This window comes from Podarcis muralis, chromosome 5 (genome assembly GCF_964188315.1).
Source record: "Podarcis muralis chromosome 5, rPodMur119.hap1.1, whole genome shotgun sequence".
Classification (NCBI taxonomy): domain Eukaryota; kingdom Metazoa; phylum Chordata; class Lepidosauria; order Squamata; family Lacertidae; genus Podarcis; species Podarcis muralis.
This window is the reverse complement of record NC_135659.1, coordinates 36,362,012-36,379,730: the sequence shown is the minus strand read 5'-3', so window position 1 is coordinate 36,379,730 and position 17,719 is coordinate 36,362,012. Positions and strand designations below refer to the sequence as shown.

Below are 17,719 nucleotides of genomic sequence, written 5' to 3'. Positions count from 1 at the left end.
GCACACACACACACAGCACTGCTAGTTTCTGCTTAAGAGAAGTTCCATTGTAATGTGTTCACAGCCCCATGAGTTCATTCCTGATCCAATAAGATCAAATAGAAGAAACCTAAAGGGAATAATGACTGGATTCATTAAAAATTAGTATGCCTCTATTCATTTTCATAAGGTTGTAAACAGACTGTTAGGCAATTGCCTCTAGGAAAACTGGAGATAGTAAAAATGAATGTGCATCATTTATTCAGAAATGAGAGAGCAAAAGTTTACCTCCTTTTCTGCCACATTTGTTCAAAGGCATCTGCAAGCTCTACATTTGTGATTTCTTCAGAATCCTGAAATTTCAAGAAACCATTCCCACCATGACCTTGGGAGGAAAAAGCATAAATTAAATTGACATGTTCTAAAAGCTAAAGCAGCATCACGTAAATACGCTTTCTTAGTCATTCATCATGAAGAATTCATTATGGAGATAAAAGGTAGAGAAGAAAGAAACAATTCAAGAAGCACCAGAGTTCAGCCTCAGCAAGCTGAGACTGAGTAGGCTTTAACAGTATCATATCTGTATAAACCATTCCCTTTTGTCTAGACCACTATTTTTCTTTCATGAGACACACAAATTTCCTCTTGAACTGCGAGTTCCTCTTCCCCAGTCTAACCAGTGAAGGTGTAGCATAACAAACTCCTCAATACTAGAAAGATCTCTAGTTCTTGAAAATGGGGAGACGACATATCTTCTTACATATAGTAAAAATGTAAGAGTGTTGTCATGCAGTCACCACAGGATATGCAGTGCCACATAGATTTGCATGAAAACAGGATGTGCAACAGGAGCGGAGGAATAGACATGTGGGGTAGTCTGAATGCAAGGGAGAGTTGAGAAAGTGGAGGAAGAGGAGAGGGGAAGGAAGTAGAGATGAAAATCGGGATACAAAGTTGGGCTGCAGAATAGGAGGGCATGGTGACTGTATAACTGGATGGAAGCTGAAAAGGGTGCTTAGTAGTTACAAAGAAGAAATTCATTGTTGAAGGAAGAAGTTCAGGAGAACTCTAATTTTGTTCAAGATCTGAGGAATTCACTCATTGTCTCTTCACAATTAAACTGACCAATTTCAAAAAGTCACTAGTGTATCACCCCAGCTGTGGGCCCTGGTATACATCACATACATTGCAGTTACACAAATTACACAATGGCTTTCTTTCTGACTCATGGATACAAGCTAAATGTGGTCCTCTGTACTTAACAGGAAGAGCATTAAAATCATCATTCTGGTAATGTCCCCTAAATAGACTTTTTTTGGTATGTTCAGCATATGACTTGAATTGATTTATTTTGCAATTAGTTTGATATAACCATTCGCTCTCATAACTCTAGCAAACCTACTGCAAGAAAAGCCATTCAGCAAGGTGAAGTATTCTGCTCTGAATGGAACAGACCTCTCTGACAGGCATTGCTCTAAATATGTTCAGTGCAAAGATCACAATGCAAAATGTTGAAGGAAATACAATTACCTGTCATATATATAAGAATATTGCTTCTGTCGTCAGAAAGCAGACGCTTTGAGCGAGGTGCGCTGGCTGGGATTCTGCCTGTTAATACTCGCAGAAAATTTTCCACAGTAACCTAAACACAGAAGATCATCATCCTTTCTAACTATCTTATACCCTGCATTTGAATGCATACCCCACCTCCCAAAGGCGTGTTGTTATATAAAACAGCCACTAATGCCTAGGAGGGTTCATTAATAGATCAGTAGATTTGACTGCAACACCAGGCCTCACAATCCCCCATCGTGCAATTTCTTCTTCATAAAATTCAAAACTTTTTATCACTGAAGAATAATAAAGTTTACAGCTGAAGCACATGAAATCTAGTACATGGCTACCACCATTTCAGTCTTCCTAATGTGCCTTCATTGATTTAAACACCTGTCACACTGTATGGCGTTATCTATGTGGAACGACTTGCGTATCTGCTTACCAAGCAACGTTACTATGCGTTACCATGGCAAAATGTTAATAAATATATTTCGAGACTTACAATCCCTCAGAGGCTGAAAGAAAATAAGATTCTTGTGGTAGAAACGTTTGATCAGAGATTGTCCATCTGGCCAGCAATTTGGGGGGATGGGGGGGGCAGCGAAACTTACAAAAAAAACCCTTAATCTGCTATGTTTGTATACAGATTCAGAAGGCTCAGAAAATGTTCACATGAATCAGGCTCATGACGGCTGTTTAACTAAACCCAAAATCTGAACACAGTGAGAGATAACATATTCTCTTCTGAGAAGTCCGATTGGCAGACATGAAATCTTCTTTTCCCCCTCCCCCGACAGAAATATTATTGTTTAATCCAGGCAACAATAGGGAGCTTGCTCTGCTGCTTGCTTGGAAGCCTGCAAATTATTGCAGCTGCCATGTACTCAATTCCTCTAAGAGATACGCCTGAGGTCAAAACTTTATACCTGTGCCCAATTATAAACAGTGGGAAGCCCAACATCTCATTTCCTTGAGGAACCTGAAAACACCAAAGACATACCCGCCCCATTGATTAACTTTTCAATTGTCCAGAGTGATTTGGTGTGCTAAAACATTTTGTTATCAGAGCTCATGAAGTGCCTAAAGTACTCTCATTACTAAATAACCCCCTCATTTTGTATGAGAGTTTGAATAATCTCCAACTTGCTCATTATGTTGAAGAATGGCTCTGCAGCTCAAGAATATACACATTCTCAGCAAGAAAATCCAATTCACTTTGGAGTTATTTCCTCCCTAAGCTCTCTTCCCCCTGCCTCGAACCAAGGCAGCATTAAGACTTCACACTGGTGAGGAATTCCTTGAGCAATGAAAATAATTATAATCTAGGCCTCCAATTCTAAAACACACAAAATGTATTTTAAAGCCTTTAGGCTTTTTTATTATTCCAAATACAATTACAGGATTATGAAATTTACACCTGCCTGGTCAGCTAAGATGAAGACAATCAATTCCAAGTGACAAGCATTTGTAAACAGCCAGAAAGCAGACTCCCCCACCATCTCTCTTTTCAAGCCATTAAAATGGCAAAGCAACTAGCACTGGTATATGTGGGTTAGCAATCTTGGAAGACTTGTTTTCAAAATTGGTATAATATGGCCTTGGGAAACCCATGCTTCATTCTCAAGCTCTATTACCTCCGTTATGTTAGGAAATGTTAGCAAAGTTTAATAGACACAGTTCAAATGTCAGTGTAAAATAATACTTAGAAATGCTACTTGTTCTAAGCACTAAAAAAACCCCAATCATTAATAAAGTTTTATAGATTTTCAACAAAGCAATGCTGCCATGCAAGATAACAGAACTGTTACTTTCCAGTATCACATATTGGTAATACTGTTGATAGTTCCTGAAGCAGTGGTTCAAGATTTTGGGGGACCAAATGGTAGAACTTTATTTCAACACATACCTAGTGGCTCTAGAAATAATTCCCTCTAGTTTCTTGACACAAACGGACCTCCCACCCTTTGAGCAGGCAGACTATCAGTACACACATGTCCTCCTCAACCTATTAGTGTGTCCCACTTCACCAAGTTGGCAAACACTCAATTCAGGATTTTCTTCATACTTTACCTCATAGCTTCGGTAATCCACTTCCACGTCATCTCCATAGACATTCAGTTCCATGTTTTTGTGACTAAAAACAGTAGCTGGGCTTGGATTTCGTGGGTTGCATGCCATATCATCTGCCAGCATCAAGACTATATGGCTGGTGGAAAAATAAAAGAATTTTAGTTATGGCCAAGTCATACATGTTGTTAAACTGCACAAGGTGGTTGCAACAAAAAACCACTGTCAATAATTGAAACACCCATCAAATGCACTTTAGCTGTTAAAAATTCAAAGTGCAAACTGCCTGCTTTGAAAGGCAACTTATCGGTTTTTAAATCCTGCTTTATATGCAAGACTATTTTGTGACTAAGCAGACACACATAGAGAACCAAAAACAACATTAAGAATTTAATAAGGGTAATGTTATTTCGACAACAAAGGACAAGGTGCTCAGTTCCATTTCAATCCACAAAAACTAAAGGCAGTTTAGAAATTGTTTCAAATGCAAACAGGTGCTGGGTCACCCTGAAAATGAATCTGTGCAGATCAATCAGTTCCGTTTGTTCTGCCTATTGGTCTTGTCTTTCTTAGTCACTGCAGTATCATTAGCGCAGTACCAACACAAGCAGGAAACAAAACTCAGCGGTGGAGCATTGGCTCTGCATGCTTAAGGCTCTGGATTAAATCCCCGGCTGCTCCTTTTAGATGGACAGACTAACCAGATTTACATTTCTCAAATAGTGTCAGGAATGAACAAGGAAACCAAAGCACATGTCCCTGCTGGCCACAAAATGTACATTCAGGTCCCTGCATGGTAACGGGCTACTCCTACTCCAAGTAGGCTCATTTAAACCAATGGACTTGTTAGTCACAACTAACTCCAGCGGGTGGAATTCAGCATTGCATTCTTCCCATCATTTTCTCTGCACAAGCCTTCCAGCTTGCCAGACAGAACGATCCCCTATCCTCCACCCACACATGGAACTGAGGAGCCAATTTCGGAGAGCAGGGAGAGAAGAATGAGAAAAGCTCAGTCCGTGAGCAAGGCCTTCCACTGATGGGCGGCCGGTTAGGTGAATTCTGCCCAGTATTCTGATGTAGTCAGACACTGCCTCCTGTTTGTTTCAGTTCAACTTGTCTTAAATACAAATCATTGTACATAATTATCCTCTATTCCCCCTGCTTCTATCAGGCAACAGCTATGATGTGCAATCCTTTCCGTTTGTGACATCTTTCACTTACAAAAATTCAGAAAACAGCTATTCTCCCATGACATATGTGAAATCAAGTGGTACCTCTGGTTACATACTTAATTCGTTCCGGAGGTCTGTTCTTAACCTGAAACTGTTGTTAACCTGAAGCACCACTTTAGCTAATGGGGCCTCCCGTTGCCACCGGAGCACGATTTCTGTTCTCATCCTGAAGCAAAGTCCTTAACTTGAGGTACTATTTCTGGGTCAGCGGAGTCTGTAACCTGAAGCGTTTGTAACCTGAAGCGTATGTAACTCGAGGTACCACTGTAATTCTATTATGGTATGCATTAGGTAGTTATCCTGAAAATTGTTTTATTTCCATTTTAAATTCAAACCTTAAAACAAAACAAAACAACAACAACAACAACAACAACAACAACAACAACAACAACACAAACCATCATCCCCATTCCCTTCCTTCTAACCAAAAGCAGTTTAAGGGACTTGGAAAATTTAGAAAAGTAGGGCATCTGCTTTATGTGCCAAAGATCCCAGGATGATTTTTTTCCCCTTCACTGGGTAGAGCTGGGAATGTTGGTTCTTACTCAAAAGAGGTAACTACCATTATGGAGGCTGCTCCATTAGGGTAAATGGGGCACTGCCCTACCTAACCCGTCTCCCCACAGACGTTCTGCCTCCTCAGCAGGAGGATTGGGACACAACTAGAACTAATTGTCTCCCACCTGCCACCATACCATAACCCCCAAAAGCATTGTCTGGTCTAAGGGAAGCTATCTGGCAAATGGCCAACCTTGCAGACTCCCCCCCCCCCGACTAAGTGATCATTAAGAATGATTGACATATGCAAATTACAACTCTATGCAACTTGGTGCCACTTGAATGCTTTTGGATGTGCACAACACTCAGAAAAGGGAACTTGCAGATGTTCATAAATTTGGGTGGGATTGTTCCTGAAGTATGACATTGCTAAACATACTGGGGACTTTGCAATTAGGGAAATAATTTAAGTCTGATAACGTGGAATTTATTATGCTGAAAGACATGTCCAACAATGTACCATCCTATTATCTACCAAAGAACAGCCATTATCATTGTACTGAATATATTCCCAATGATTAGATGCAATCTAATTTTATTCTGCTGTGTTGCATAACAGAAGGGGAGGAATACATACTCTGGAAAGTGGGAGCACAATGCGGTGTGTCAACAAGCAAAAAGCTTGTTTGTAACTAAAAATCATTTTCCTAACTGCTTTTATGGATAAATGACAAGACAGGTTTTCTTTTGAAGCTCTAAAAAACCATGCATTTCTTCAGGTGGAAAGTCTTTTTTCTTAAGTAATAATAATAAAAAACACTTTCAACAATCCTAACAAATTATATTGTTAAAGAACAGTATTGCTATTGCTTATCGCACATACCTGATGTCCTGTTTACAAAAAGTAAATACAGGTTGAATTTATCTTTGGTTCCTGATGACAAGTAAGTGATTTGTGGACTTAACACTGCCACACACACACAAAGAGACATCTTTGGTCAGGTTCTGCTCCCATCAACTGCAACCTGGCAGCAGCCATTACATCAGGTTGTACTGGAGGAGGGAGGAGGAGGGATTCAGGACCACTCCTTCATCACAGCGAGAAACCAGAAACTTTTTGTGCCTCCTCTCCTGAACTTTTCCACTTGCACTGGTCATCAGAAAAACCTGCAAACAACTTGAGTTTGCTTAGTTCCTCCTCCCTCCCAAGCCATTTCCCTTTTCGTCCTGTCTTTTTAGATTGTAAAGCCCAAGGGGCAAGGGCTGCTTTTGTTTTTTAATGGTCTGTGTTTCTTTCTTGCTAAAGAGCAAGATATTTTTAAAAAGAACTTTGAACAAATAAAATAAACAAATGTGATCTTTTATCTGCTTTGGAATCTGCCATTAATTTCAGGCACTGTATCTGTTGGCTTGTACTCAGTCTGTGTTGTGTTCTAGTTTCTTATGCCTTGTTAATGGCTCCTCAGTCAGGCTATCAGATTGAAAAAAGGAAGCAAAAGGCCATCTAAAACAAAGAGGACTGGGCAAGATCATAAAGTTGTCCAGACTCGGGGCAGTGTTTTATTTTACTTTGTGTTTATTGGCTTGCATGAAGGAAAAGCTTTGCTTAGTCACTACTTTGGATGTGGAACAGTCATGGAAGTAGGAAGGGTTTCCTCTGCTAGACCTCGCAACCTACCTCACAAATGTACGATAAATACCTTTTTCTTTTTGCAATGATATATGGGCCTGAATATAGCCACTAGACCATGACAATGTGTTGTTTAGTTAGCAAGCTGTCAGGGAACTGCCATCAGTGCCGGAGGGAGAGAGCAAAATCCAGAGGGATTCCAGAGAGCGTCCCGGGAGTGGGAGAGGCAGCCCATCTTCTGGGGAAGAGAATCAGCGTAGCACCAGTGGAGAAGGGGGGCAGATGGGGGAAGCAGCGAGGCGGTCCCATGACTCCTTGCCGGGGACCAGTGGGGAGAGTAGAGGTCCTCCGCTGCCTATGCGCTCCTTGCGCAGAAGGCTTTCGCGCCGAGAGAGTAGGAGGAGACTAGGCGTCAAAGAGCTTCTTTGCTGGAAGTAGTTTAAGAAACGCCCACTGACGGATGCTGCCAGCGATTGAGACAGCCACGAGAGAGTGGCTGTCCGGACAGAAAAGGTTCACTCAGGCAACCCAGCCAGGTGTTTGTACCGGCTTACGCACGAGTAACCCCTAGAACCATTACACAAGCCTTGCTGTCATCAAGAACTAGCTTCGGACCTATTGCTTTCTGAATATGCACTGTGGTTGGTGATAAGATTCTAGACATGAGACATATTCTAGACAAAAGCTTGAACCTTAATACATGTGGACAGAACTCTGCTCATTAAGCATTGGTTTGCCAGCCTCTCCTCTCCACTACAGCACCACTAAAAAGGCACCCATTGGGGCTGGGACACACACACAAACGGGAAGTTGAAGGGGGGAGACCTTTGGGTATAGGGCAGTATAGAAAATAAATACATACATACATCATACATACATACATGCATACAAAGCTACAGCAGTGGGAGGGGAGAAGTCAAGAAAAATAAACAGAAAGGAAAGCAACTTTCTTCTCAAAACAGACAGCATTGGATCCAAGTTACTATTTGCTCACTATATTTGTATGATTAAATTATGACTAAAATTTATATATTTCTATTTCTATATATATGAATGAATGAAATATATGCATCTGCTTCACTTTACATATTCTAATAGAGCCTTTCCTTTCTGATCTCAAAAATGCACAGATAATCAATACAGTCACAGTTATTAACTCCCTAATAACTTTCCACAGAAAGATATATTGAAACTCTACATTATTTCCCCTCCAAAAACATAACTACTTAAGCACAGTAAGCTGTTCTCAGAGCAGGAAAATGATAAATGTGATAAAGCTTTCATGTTTCAAAATAATAACTCATACATAAGCCTCCAATATGCTCAGTTTCCATATATTTCCTTTTTTTAAAAAAAGAAATTAAAAAATGGAGAGGCCAGGAACACTCAACTCTCATTATAGCTCCGCATAAATAGCATGGAATCTATGCTAATGAGATAAAATATGCAGATACAAATAGAAAGGGGCAAAATTAGCCTCTCCCAAAAAAGATCCTATATTTTTTATAACCACATAATTTGAGCAAGCCAACTATGAAGCTTATCACTACATGCAGATGCCAGGTTGGACGGAGGTCAATGTCTGGAAGTTGCCTTCGCAAGCAAGACCAAAAAATTAATTAACACCTCTAAATGTTGGCCAACAATACGCTTTTATCATACTGATTTTGAATGTTATTGCTACTTTGGCCAAATTTTCATGTTCATTTTCCAGATGGCGCAGTCATTTCAATCTCTGATTGACTCAGAGTTCTAAAGTGCAAGGCAGCGTCTTCAGGGCACACCAAAACTCAAAAATCTTACCACATGGGGTGCACCAGAAGTGTTCGCACACACAAGAAGAATCCTAGTTTAAGAAGAGAATCCAGCCTTTTGAAACACCCACGTGTATGTCACTGCTTAGAGCTAGTACTGGGCTGCCAATATCTGCAATCTGGGAATTGGACTGGACTAAACAATGTTTCATAATTAAGGATCTCATCCAATTACATTTAAAAGGGAAAAAATTAATGATTGTTCTTTTAACTAATTAACCTATTAAAATGATTACTACAATATTTCAACACAGAAGACGATTTCAGACAATGTAATGTGTTAATGAGCCAACAGTTATAGAACTTATTGTTCAGAAAATCATCTTACGCTTTATGCACACAATTATGTCATTGTTTTCTGGATTAATCAATCCAGAATTAGTGTTTTCCTCATCCCACTTCAGCTGTACTTGCAAACAACCAGGCTGAAAGAATACACAAGCCATTACGAGAATGTTTTTGGCTAGGGCCAGATCACCTGGTCACGTAACACTTCTTGTGCCACCATCTGATAACCTTCACAACAGAAACACTCCTGTGACATTCCGGTTTGGACATCATTAACAAATAATCCTTCCTGGGGAGGGAGTTCCAACTAATACCCACATTTTTCAATCTGGCAGGGGTGGATTTACTAGCTAATCCAATTAATTATTTCAGCCTTACTGAAAATGTTAAGTTGGCGTATTTCTCAAAGCCAAAGGATGATTCTTCTTTTTTATTTTACATCCCATCTTTTCGACTAAAAGACAGAAAATTAAAACACGACTTAAAAATTGGCAGCTAGCTGCTGAAAGAGGAAACAAACTGCACTGACAGCCACCTGAGGGAAAGGCTGTTTTTGAAGCAGGGTGTCTTCACAAACTTCCTTGAATACAGATGAATGCAAACCTTGAAATAGGATATTCCATAGGGGGTGTATTATAACATGGTGCTCTTCAGATGCTGTTGCACTTTCACTCCCATCGTTTTTGATCACAGGCGTGCCAGCTCAGGCTGATGAGAGTTGGGAGTCCAAAAACATCTGGAAGGCACAATGTTGGCTAACAATGGTTTGGGGCAGAGTGCTGGCTATCAAGGAACCTGCCCAGCATCCCTTTTGTGGGATGCCCACCTGGCGAGGTGCCTCTGTCTCCCTCAGATTTTCAGGAGTATTTCACAGACATTCCTCTTCACCTAGGCATCTGATAACTAAAAGATACTGTTCCTTGCAACCCTGTAATCAAATGTAGTTTAAAAATGTTTATGATTAATGATGTATTTGTAGCCCTGGACTCCTTCAGTAGGCAGTCCGGTACATACACTGAACAAATAAAAATAGTATTTGTAACATGATTTTATTTCACTAAATATGTATACTACTTGATTGTGAAATAAAATAAAAAAGGCTCAAAGCTGTTTACAAAAGGATAAAACCATAACATCAGGAAAAAATTACAATGCATTAAAACACACACACAGTTAAAATACGGCTCTCATAATTTGGGGCCATTGCATTGCAAGTTTCTCTAGGTCTAGGATAGCACTACTGAAGATAACAGCACAACATGATGTCCTGATTCACACTGAAAACTGGAGCATCTCCCTAAGCTTAAGGAGACGCAAGTGAGCTGAGGAGAGGCAAGATGAAAGTGACTTTCTGAAGAAGTCAACAGAGATATTTCATGCTGCCAGGCCTGAAACAACTTATTATAGTGAACGTTCATTTTGAATTGAGAGGGTCCTCTAGCATAACAACATCTGCCTTTTTCTTTTCTCTTGCAATCCAATCCTAAATATTATTATTAGCCTGCAAGTTCAGTGGGGCTCACCTTCTTCTGTAAGGCATGCCTAGTCCTAGTGTTGGACTATGACCAGGGAGACCAGGTTTCAAAACCCCAATAGGCCATGAAGCTCACTGCGTGATCCGAGCCAGACACCAACAGTCAGCCTAACCTACCTCACAGGATTGTTGTGAGAATAATATGGGGGAGGGGTGAGCCATGAACACCACTTTGTGCACCTAAGTGGAAAGACGGGATACAAATGCAATAATAAATAATATAAGAGGAGGCTCAAATCTGATTCCCACTTTTGAGAACTGCTAAAATATTTTACTTTCGCGTGCGCGCACACACACACACACGAATATGAAAGCCCTTTTGGAGCTTTGGTATACTTTTTTCAATAAAAAGTAGGTGACAGTTTTCCCATCCCCTTCCACCAAGTACTCACTGTTTGTTTTTATAAAAATGCCCAAGTCTCTAATTATACATCACTGCAAGTGTGTAATAAAAAAGGCTATTTTTGTAGCAAACTTTTGTAATGCAAACAAGAAGATAAGATTTGTGTTTTCGATGGATACAGGTTTAAGAGGATGGAGTGAAGAGGAGGAAAAGTCCTTGGGGCAGGGAATCAAACTGCAGGATTCTAAATGTACACAAAGCAGGACGAAGTAACAGGACACTAGCATTTCATCTAGAACAGAATATAATAATAATAATAATAATAATAATAATAATAATAATAATAATAATTTATTTATACCCCGCCCATCTGGCTGAGTTTCCCCAGACACTCTGGGCGGCTCCCAATCAGTGTTAAAAACAGTACAGCGTTACATATTAAAAACTTCCCTGAACAGGGCTGCCTTAAGATGCCTTCTGAATATCAGGTAATTATTTATCTCTTTGACATCTGATGGGAGGGCGTTCCACAGGGCGGGCGCCACTACCGAGAAGGCCCTCTGTCTGGTTCCCTGTAGCCTCACTTCTCGCAATGAGGGAACCGCCAGAAGGCCCTCGGCGCTGGATCTCAGTGTCCGGGCTGAACGATGGGGGTGGAGACGCTCCTTCAGGTATACAGGACCGAGGCCGTTTAGGGCTTTAAAGGTCAGCACCAACACTTTGAATCGTGCTCAGAAACGTACTATATTCCACCAAAACGTTAGCTGCCACACTCCTAAAGAAACAGCACCCTGTCATGTTGCTACCAAGGAATGTAGAGAATATTCTTAACATAATTAAAACAAGGCCATCAATTGCAACCTTATGGTCACTCTAAAACAGGATTCCTCAAACTTGACCCTCCAGATGTTTTGAAACTACAATTCCCATCATCCCTGACCACTGGTCCTCCTAGCTAGGAATCATGGGAGTTGTAGGCCAAAAACATCTGGAGGGCCGAAGTTGAGGAAGCCTGCTCTAAAAGGACAAAACCGAGGCTAAAAATCAGTTTGGGAATTTCCCACAAGAGCATTTTGAAGGAAAAACACCACAAGCAGTTCCAACAAGATTTGCTCTTCAAAAATCTCCCACGCCAAATTCTCAAAATGATTTCTGGAGCCAGCAGAGTTTGGTGAACTCTGCAGAGAACACCTGAGAAGTCAATGCTGAGACGTTTGCAGGTGTCCACTACATCTTGTGTGGATGTTATAGAAGAACATCTCTGGACTGTGGACTCTAACAATGACCAGCCAGCCAGAGCTGAGAAATTTCAAAACAGCAGGCTAGAACACAGGGAAGATGTAAACTCTAGAAATAATAAGACATGCAAACAGAAATAAACAATCAACACTGTATTCCAGGATATTCCATTGTATGTCTCCACTCCATCCCGTTTTCTAGTTTTTCCTCTCATGAGGCAGTCAGAATTCTGTGACCACTAACCCAGTTCTGTTCTTATTGAAAGATGGGTGTGTGAATGGGTGTACCAAAAAAACACCAAACAAAGGTGGAATTTACACACATATAAAAACCGTTCTGAAAATGCTTTTTTAAAAACCGTTTTAAAAAATAATTGAATTTTCCGTAAGGATCACTATTGCCATCTAGTGTCACATTACATATTGCACTTAAAACACCCTTAAAACGTGTGTTTTTGCAGCTGGGAAGCTGAATTTGGATTCATAGCTAGTATAAGGTCTGAATTGGGATCCAAGTGCCTAATGCAAATCCTTACCCACGACACTACACTAGTCCTTCTAAACAACACAGAAAGTCATTTTCACAATGCATATGGTAGTGACTGGCAGGCTGACATGTCACAATGAAGCCACCTGCAAATTGTATTGATGGCTGTCATGGTCCTTTGTTTATTTTTTTGGCTGAAGAGATGTACTAGCAGAATCAGCACAAAGGGAACATAATGCATCTGAAAGGAAATACACATGAAGCAAAGAACTGACAAATAGTCTGTTAAAATTGGGAAAGCAGAGAATCAGATGGCAGCAGAATCATCCAAAAGGTGAGAGTAGGGTTCAAAAAAAAAATCCCTTCTTGGGGGGGGGGGGGAAATGTTATATGGAATTTTCAAGTGATCACACCTTTTCACACAGTGCCTTTGAAAATCCTTTGAACCTTCAAAGATCTCAGTAGGAATGCCTCAGAAATTCAGCTGTAGCAAGTAACACACTTCAAAACATGGGACCTATTTGGTCTCCTTTGAACATGCAAACATGTCTTTGTTAAAAAGAAGCAAGCATTCCATTTAGTTTAAGACCTTGCCAATTAATCATTTGATGTGTTAATTAAGATAAAATCTTTTTTTAATCAAGGCATACTAAAAAGGCAATGTGTTTTCTGGAAAACTTAAAGTCAAGTATAGCCACATATATTTAGCAACTACATACTTGATCTATGGCCTATTCCTACGTATCTATTGTAATTCTATGCCAGAAATGTAAGGTTGGAAGTGACTGAAAATCAGCCTACTCAATACAAAATGAGAGATAAACCATACACTTGGGTCGCAAAGCCTTTCCTTTAATCCAGACTCCGACATGTTTCAGTCACAGCCACCTCAGCTGATGATCAGCTGGAATTTAACAACTGGAAGTCTATATTCTGAGCATCCGGAAGGTCACTAAGGGTCAGTGCAAACATAATGCAAAAGATCTTTTAATCATTACGAATAAATTATAAGCAGGCTATCAACACCTCCAGTTTTCCCTCCTTCCTGGAATAAGTTGGACCTACGGTCTTAACATCTCCTTAGTCTTACAACTGCAACTTGTTATCTTAACCATTCACAAAACCTAACTATGATAGAAAACCTGGTTAGAATGAACCATAATTAGCACCCGTGGACATATAGCAGCAAGCAAGGTGGGCGCAGACAACATCAGAGCCTAATAAAAAAAAATATTATTGTTTATACCCTACCCATCTGGCTGGGTTTCCCCAGCCACTCTGGGCTTCCAGCAAAATACAAAAAATAATAAAATGTCAAACATTAAAAACTTCCCTGCCTCTCTGGGTACTGGGGGGGGGGGGAATGTTATCTGGAATTTTCAGGGGTGTTTTCTAAAAGTTGTGTAATTCTTTTATCTCCCTGACATTTGATGGAAGGGCGTTCCACAGGGAGGGCACCACTGCTGAGAAGGCAGACTGACCCCTTCTCTCCCCTCACCCCCCAATTTTACATTTGTCTTAGTACTTTAAAGCTGTAAACAACCTCCATATTTTCTTACCTATCAGGAATGCCTAGTCTCTTGACACTTCTGTAAACTGAAAGGGTATTGGCCACATGGCGGTAGTTAAACCAGAATCGAGACGTGCACACCTAAAAGGGTCAGGAAAAAGTAAGCATGTGTGGATATATTTATGGTTAGAAAACAGTAGAATTAATTCTACAGCCATAGCCCCACAAAACTATATGAGTGCAGAAGGAAGAACTGTGCATGCAGCCAAATGTTTCTTTGGAGCTTTCACCAGATGCTTCTTATGATTCAGCAGCAAGCTTCATTTTGAACTGAGAAACAAATTCTGTTTTCAGTAGCAAGAGGCTGCAAAAAGAACTCTTAAAAAACCCAAAAACCTCTGCTCTGTGTGCAATTCTCCCATGTGCACATACAGACTGAATACATGATTCTCCCATGCCACTCTGGGTTCTGTGGTTTAGGCTAATATGAGGGGCATTTTTTCTCATTATGTTTTATTTTTAAACAAATGGTGACTCATACTAGTTACAATATTTTCATTAGAATTATTTATGCCCTTCAGAAGCTTAGTGGATATAACATTTTGGGATGGGATCCAATCGTCTATCCCACCCTCCACCCCCACGTGCAAGTAAAAAACATTTCCATACACCATCAAAGTGGTAATATTTTGGAATATTTGTGCACATTGATCATGGGGAAGTGGATAAAAATGTAGAAACTTACCAAAACTGCCCAGTTGTTTGTATGTCCACTTCTAAAAAACTGTTCTGCTTGATCCTGAAGAGAAAACAAACAAAATAAATGCAAGAAACAAACTTCCAAGAACACCGATTGTTGCTGACTGCTTATTGATAAACAGGAAGGATTTGTGCCACTGCAGTTTGCCACAAGAACCAATTCTGTGAATGCTGCAAAATCTAACAGTAGCTCCAAATTTTTACAAACAGGACTACAGTATAGGAAGTTCCAGGATTCAAAATAAAATACCTGAGCAGAACTGAAGTAGGAAGCCAGTTTGATTCACAAGCCAATTTACCTATTTTAAACTGGGCCAGACCTGAAGATGCTTACTGCCAGACTACAAAATATATTCACTGTGGAAATTAGGTTGTTTTAGGCTTGGAGGAGAAAACTGGACAATAAGCAGAAAAATAAGTCATTGCTCCTGCCTCAGTGTGCCTATGGTTCCCTCCAGCTTTCTCGGCCTGTCTCCACAGGTGCCTTCAATTGTTCTCAATAGGCATTGCTCAATTACACATGACTATGTTTCACACAGCAAGTGTTAATATGAGGACGACTCTCACACAGGTTGCTGCTATTATTATTCCTATTTCATATATGAATCACTTCCTAAGAAGCATCTTGAAGCAATTCCACAACACAATAAAAACATATATAAAACAATTTCATATATAAAATCAGTTACAGACCATTACATCCATAAAAACTATTTCAAATCAAATACAGACACCAACTGGGATATCTCTACACAGAAGGGCTGTTGCAAGTCCCACAGACCTCCAAAAAGCCTGTCTGACATGTAACTTGGGCAATTCCAAGATATCCACCACACTAAAGGCCCAATTCCAACACTGTGCGGAGCAGGCCTCCTTATAAGCTAGTATCTGCAGGATGCCCTCTCCTGTAAAGCACAGTGTTTGATTGGATATGTAGGAAATGAGGCAATATTTTAGGTATCCTGGCCTTTATGGCATACCCCCAAGCATGTGCAAACATTCTCTATCTTACCAACTGTTTCAAAAAGCATTAAACTGACAAAGGTGAGGTGTTATCAGTGCCATATGGAATCTCCACACTCACAGATAGCATACCTTCAAAAGCCAGGTGCTAAGACATATGCCTAGTGATATCACTGCCTATTTTTCATTGCCAGCTGAATGAAGTGGCTTAGTTCTGGATTGGCCAATATGTTTTGGTCAGCTGTAACTGAGGAACATGTCTGTCTGTTCTGGTTTGATTTCAATAGGCTTTTAATTTGCTTTGTCATGCATTTATAGTTTTAACGTGCAAGTGCCTGTGCTTGTAAACCACCATGGCATAACAAGTGATAAAGGGCAGTATAGAAATTAAATTATTAAAATTGGTAAACAAACGTGGGGGAGATATTCTCCCATCCTGCCCTCCTTGCGTGCTCTCTGGAAGTAACAGGATGCTTGGTTTTATTGACTCCCAAGTCTGATCTGGCAGGGCTGTTTTTACCTTGTTATGAATATCTACACATATGCAGAAAAGAAGATTGAATGGCTGGAACAACTTCCATAGGGGAAAAGGCTATGTTTCCTTGTTTAGGCACAGTACAAAAGATTTAGAGTTGCACAGGTGAGCATGAGCAACTGAGTGGCTGACCCTTGCCTTGGCCCACCTGAATGCCTGCCCTGTCCCTCTGGCAACAGCAGCGGTGAGGATGAGGTCCAACAGGCCTCATCCTTCCTGCAGCGCCTCCAGAGAGAGAGGACGAGCAAACAAGCTGAGGCGGCAAGGTGTGGCGATGATCAGTCCCACCTGTTTACTCATAAAATGCCTCGCTGGGAAGACTAGGCTGGGCTGGAGGACGTCTCCAAAGCCTTGATCCACAACCTGGAACCGTCCCTGCTGCAACTGGCTCTGGTGCGTGCGTAGGAACTGTTCCGCAAAGGTGCATTTCCACAACCAGAGGTTTCTACTGTACTTCTAAAGTTGTGCTTGCTTTTATTTCGCTTTTAACGTCTTCTTCTCAAAGAACGATTTTAATCCCTGGCAAAAGGCTCCTGGGTTACACAAAGTCACTCACTCACAGCAGCAAAGAGGGGACACTGGGAACGGAAAGCTCAAATACTACTTTAAATGAAACAGGAGGGTCAGGGACGGGAAAGAACCAGGGGCAAATCCCTTGCGCAGCCGCGCAACTCAGCTCAGCTAGCTCAAGCCAGCCGGCCCCCCTCGCCCCCGTCGCGTACCTGGATTCCGTCTGCGATCGCTAAACTACAGCAACCCAACAAAAGAGCTATTACTATTGCTGCAGGAAGGCTACACCGAGGCGCGATGGAGGCAGCCATATTAAGCAGCTCTGACGACCAGGAAGAAGGAGGAGCTTTGGAGGCAGCCGGCTTTGCCGCGCCTCCTCCTCTTAAAGGTGGCGACGGTAGCAGATCCGCCGGTAGCAGATCAGTCTGTGCGAGAAATGACCAATTCATAAACCAAGAACTCATACACTGACCACTACTAATGAAACATATGTTGTAGATATTTTTCCATCTTTATTGTGCCATTTTTGTGATATACAAATGACGTGAACAAACTTGGTACATATACTTATTTGTGTAACATTATTCTTGTTTATAAAGCCCAATAATAATGAGAAATGGTTCAGCTTTCGCCTCAGTGCTCGGCTAAGAGTGGCTTTTTTCCAATGACTCTCGGTCATTGCGATTTCCGACTAGGATGGGGGGTTTATGGCTCAGTTGGCTGTAGTTGTCTAGAAACCCACGTGTATATAGGCTTAAAGCCCTGTAAACGC

The 17,719-nt window shown here is 40.9% G+C and overlaps 1 protein-coding gene across 1 annotated transcript in view; it reads right to left on the bottom strand.

Annotated features, from left to right (window-relative positions):
- PIGK (phosphatidylinositol glycan anchor biosynthesis class K) overlaps positions 1-17,297 on the bottom strand; it is a 101,746-nt gene extending 84,449 nt beyond the window's left edge. Inside the window, exons 1-6 of the mRNA XM_028733055.2 lie at positions 17,160-17,297; positions 14,926-14,979; positions 14,230-14,321; positions 3,607-3,742; positions 1,510-1,621; positions 268-364 (exon numbers count right to left, since the gene is read on the bottom strand). Coding sequence (XP_028588888.2) covers positions 268-364; positions 1,510-1,621; positions 3,607-3,742; positions 14,230-14,321; positions 14,926-14,979; positions 17,160-17,258 — 590 coding nt within the window. The 5' untranslated portion in view covers positions 17,259-17,297. The remainder of the gene's footprint in view (positions 1-267; positions 365-1,509; positions 1,622-3,606; positions 3,743-14,229; positions 14,322-14,925; positions 14,980-17,159) is intronic.
- Between the last annotated feature and the right edge of the window lie 422 nt (positions 17,298-17,719).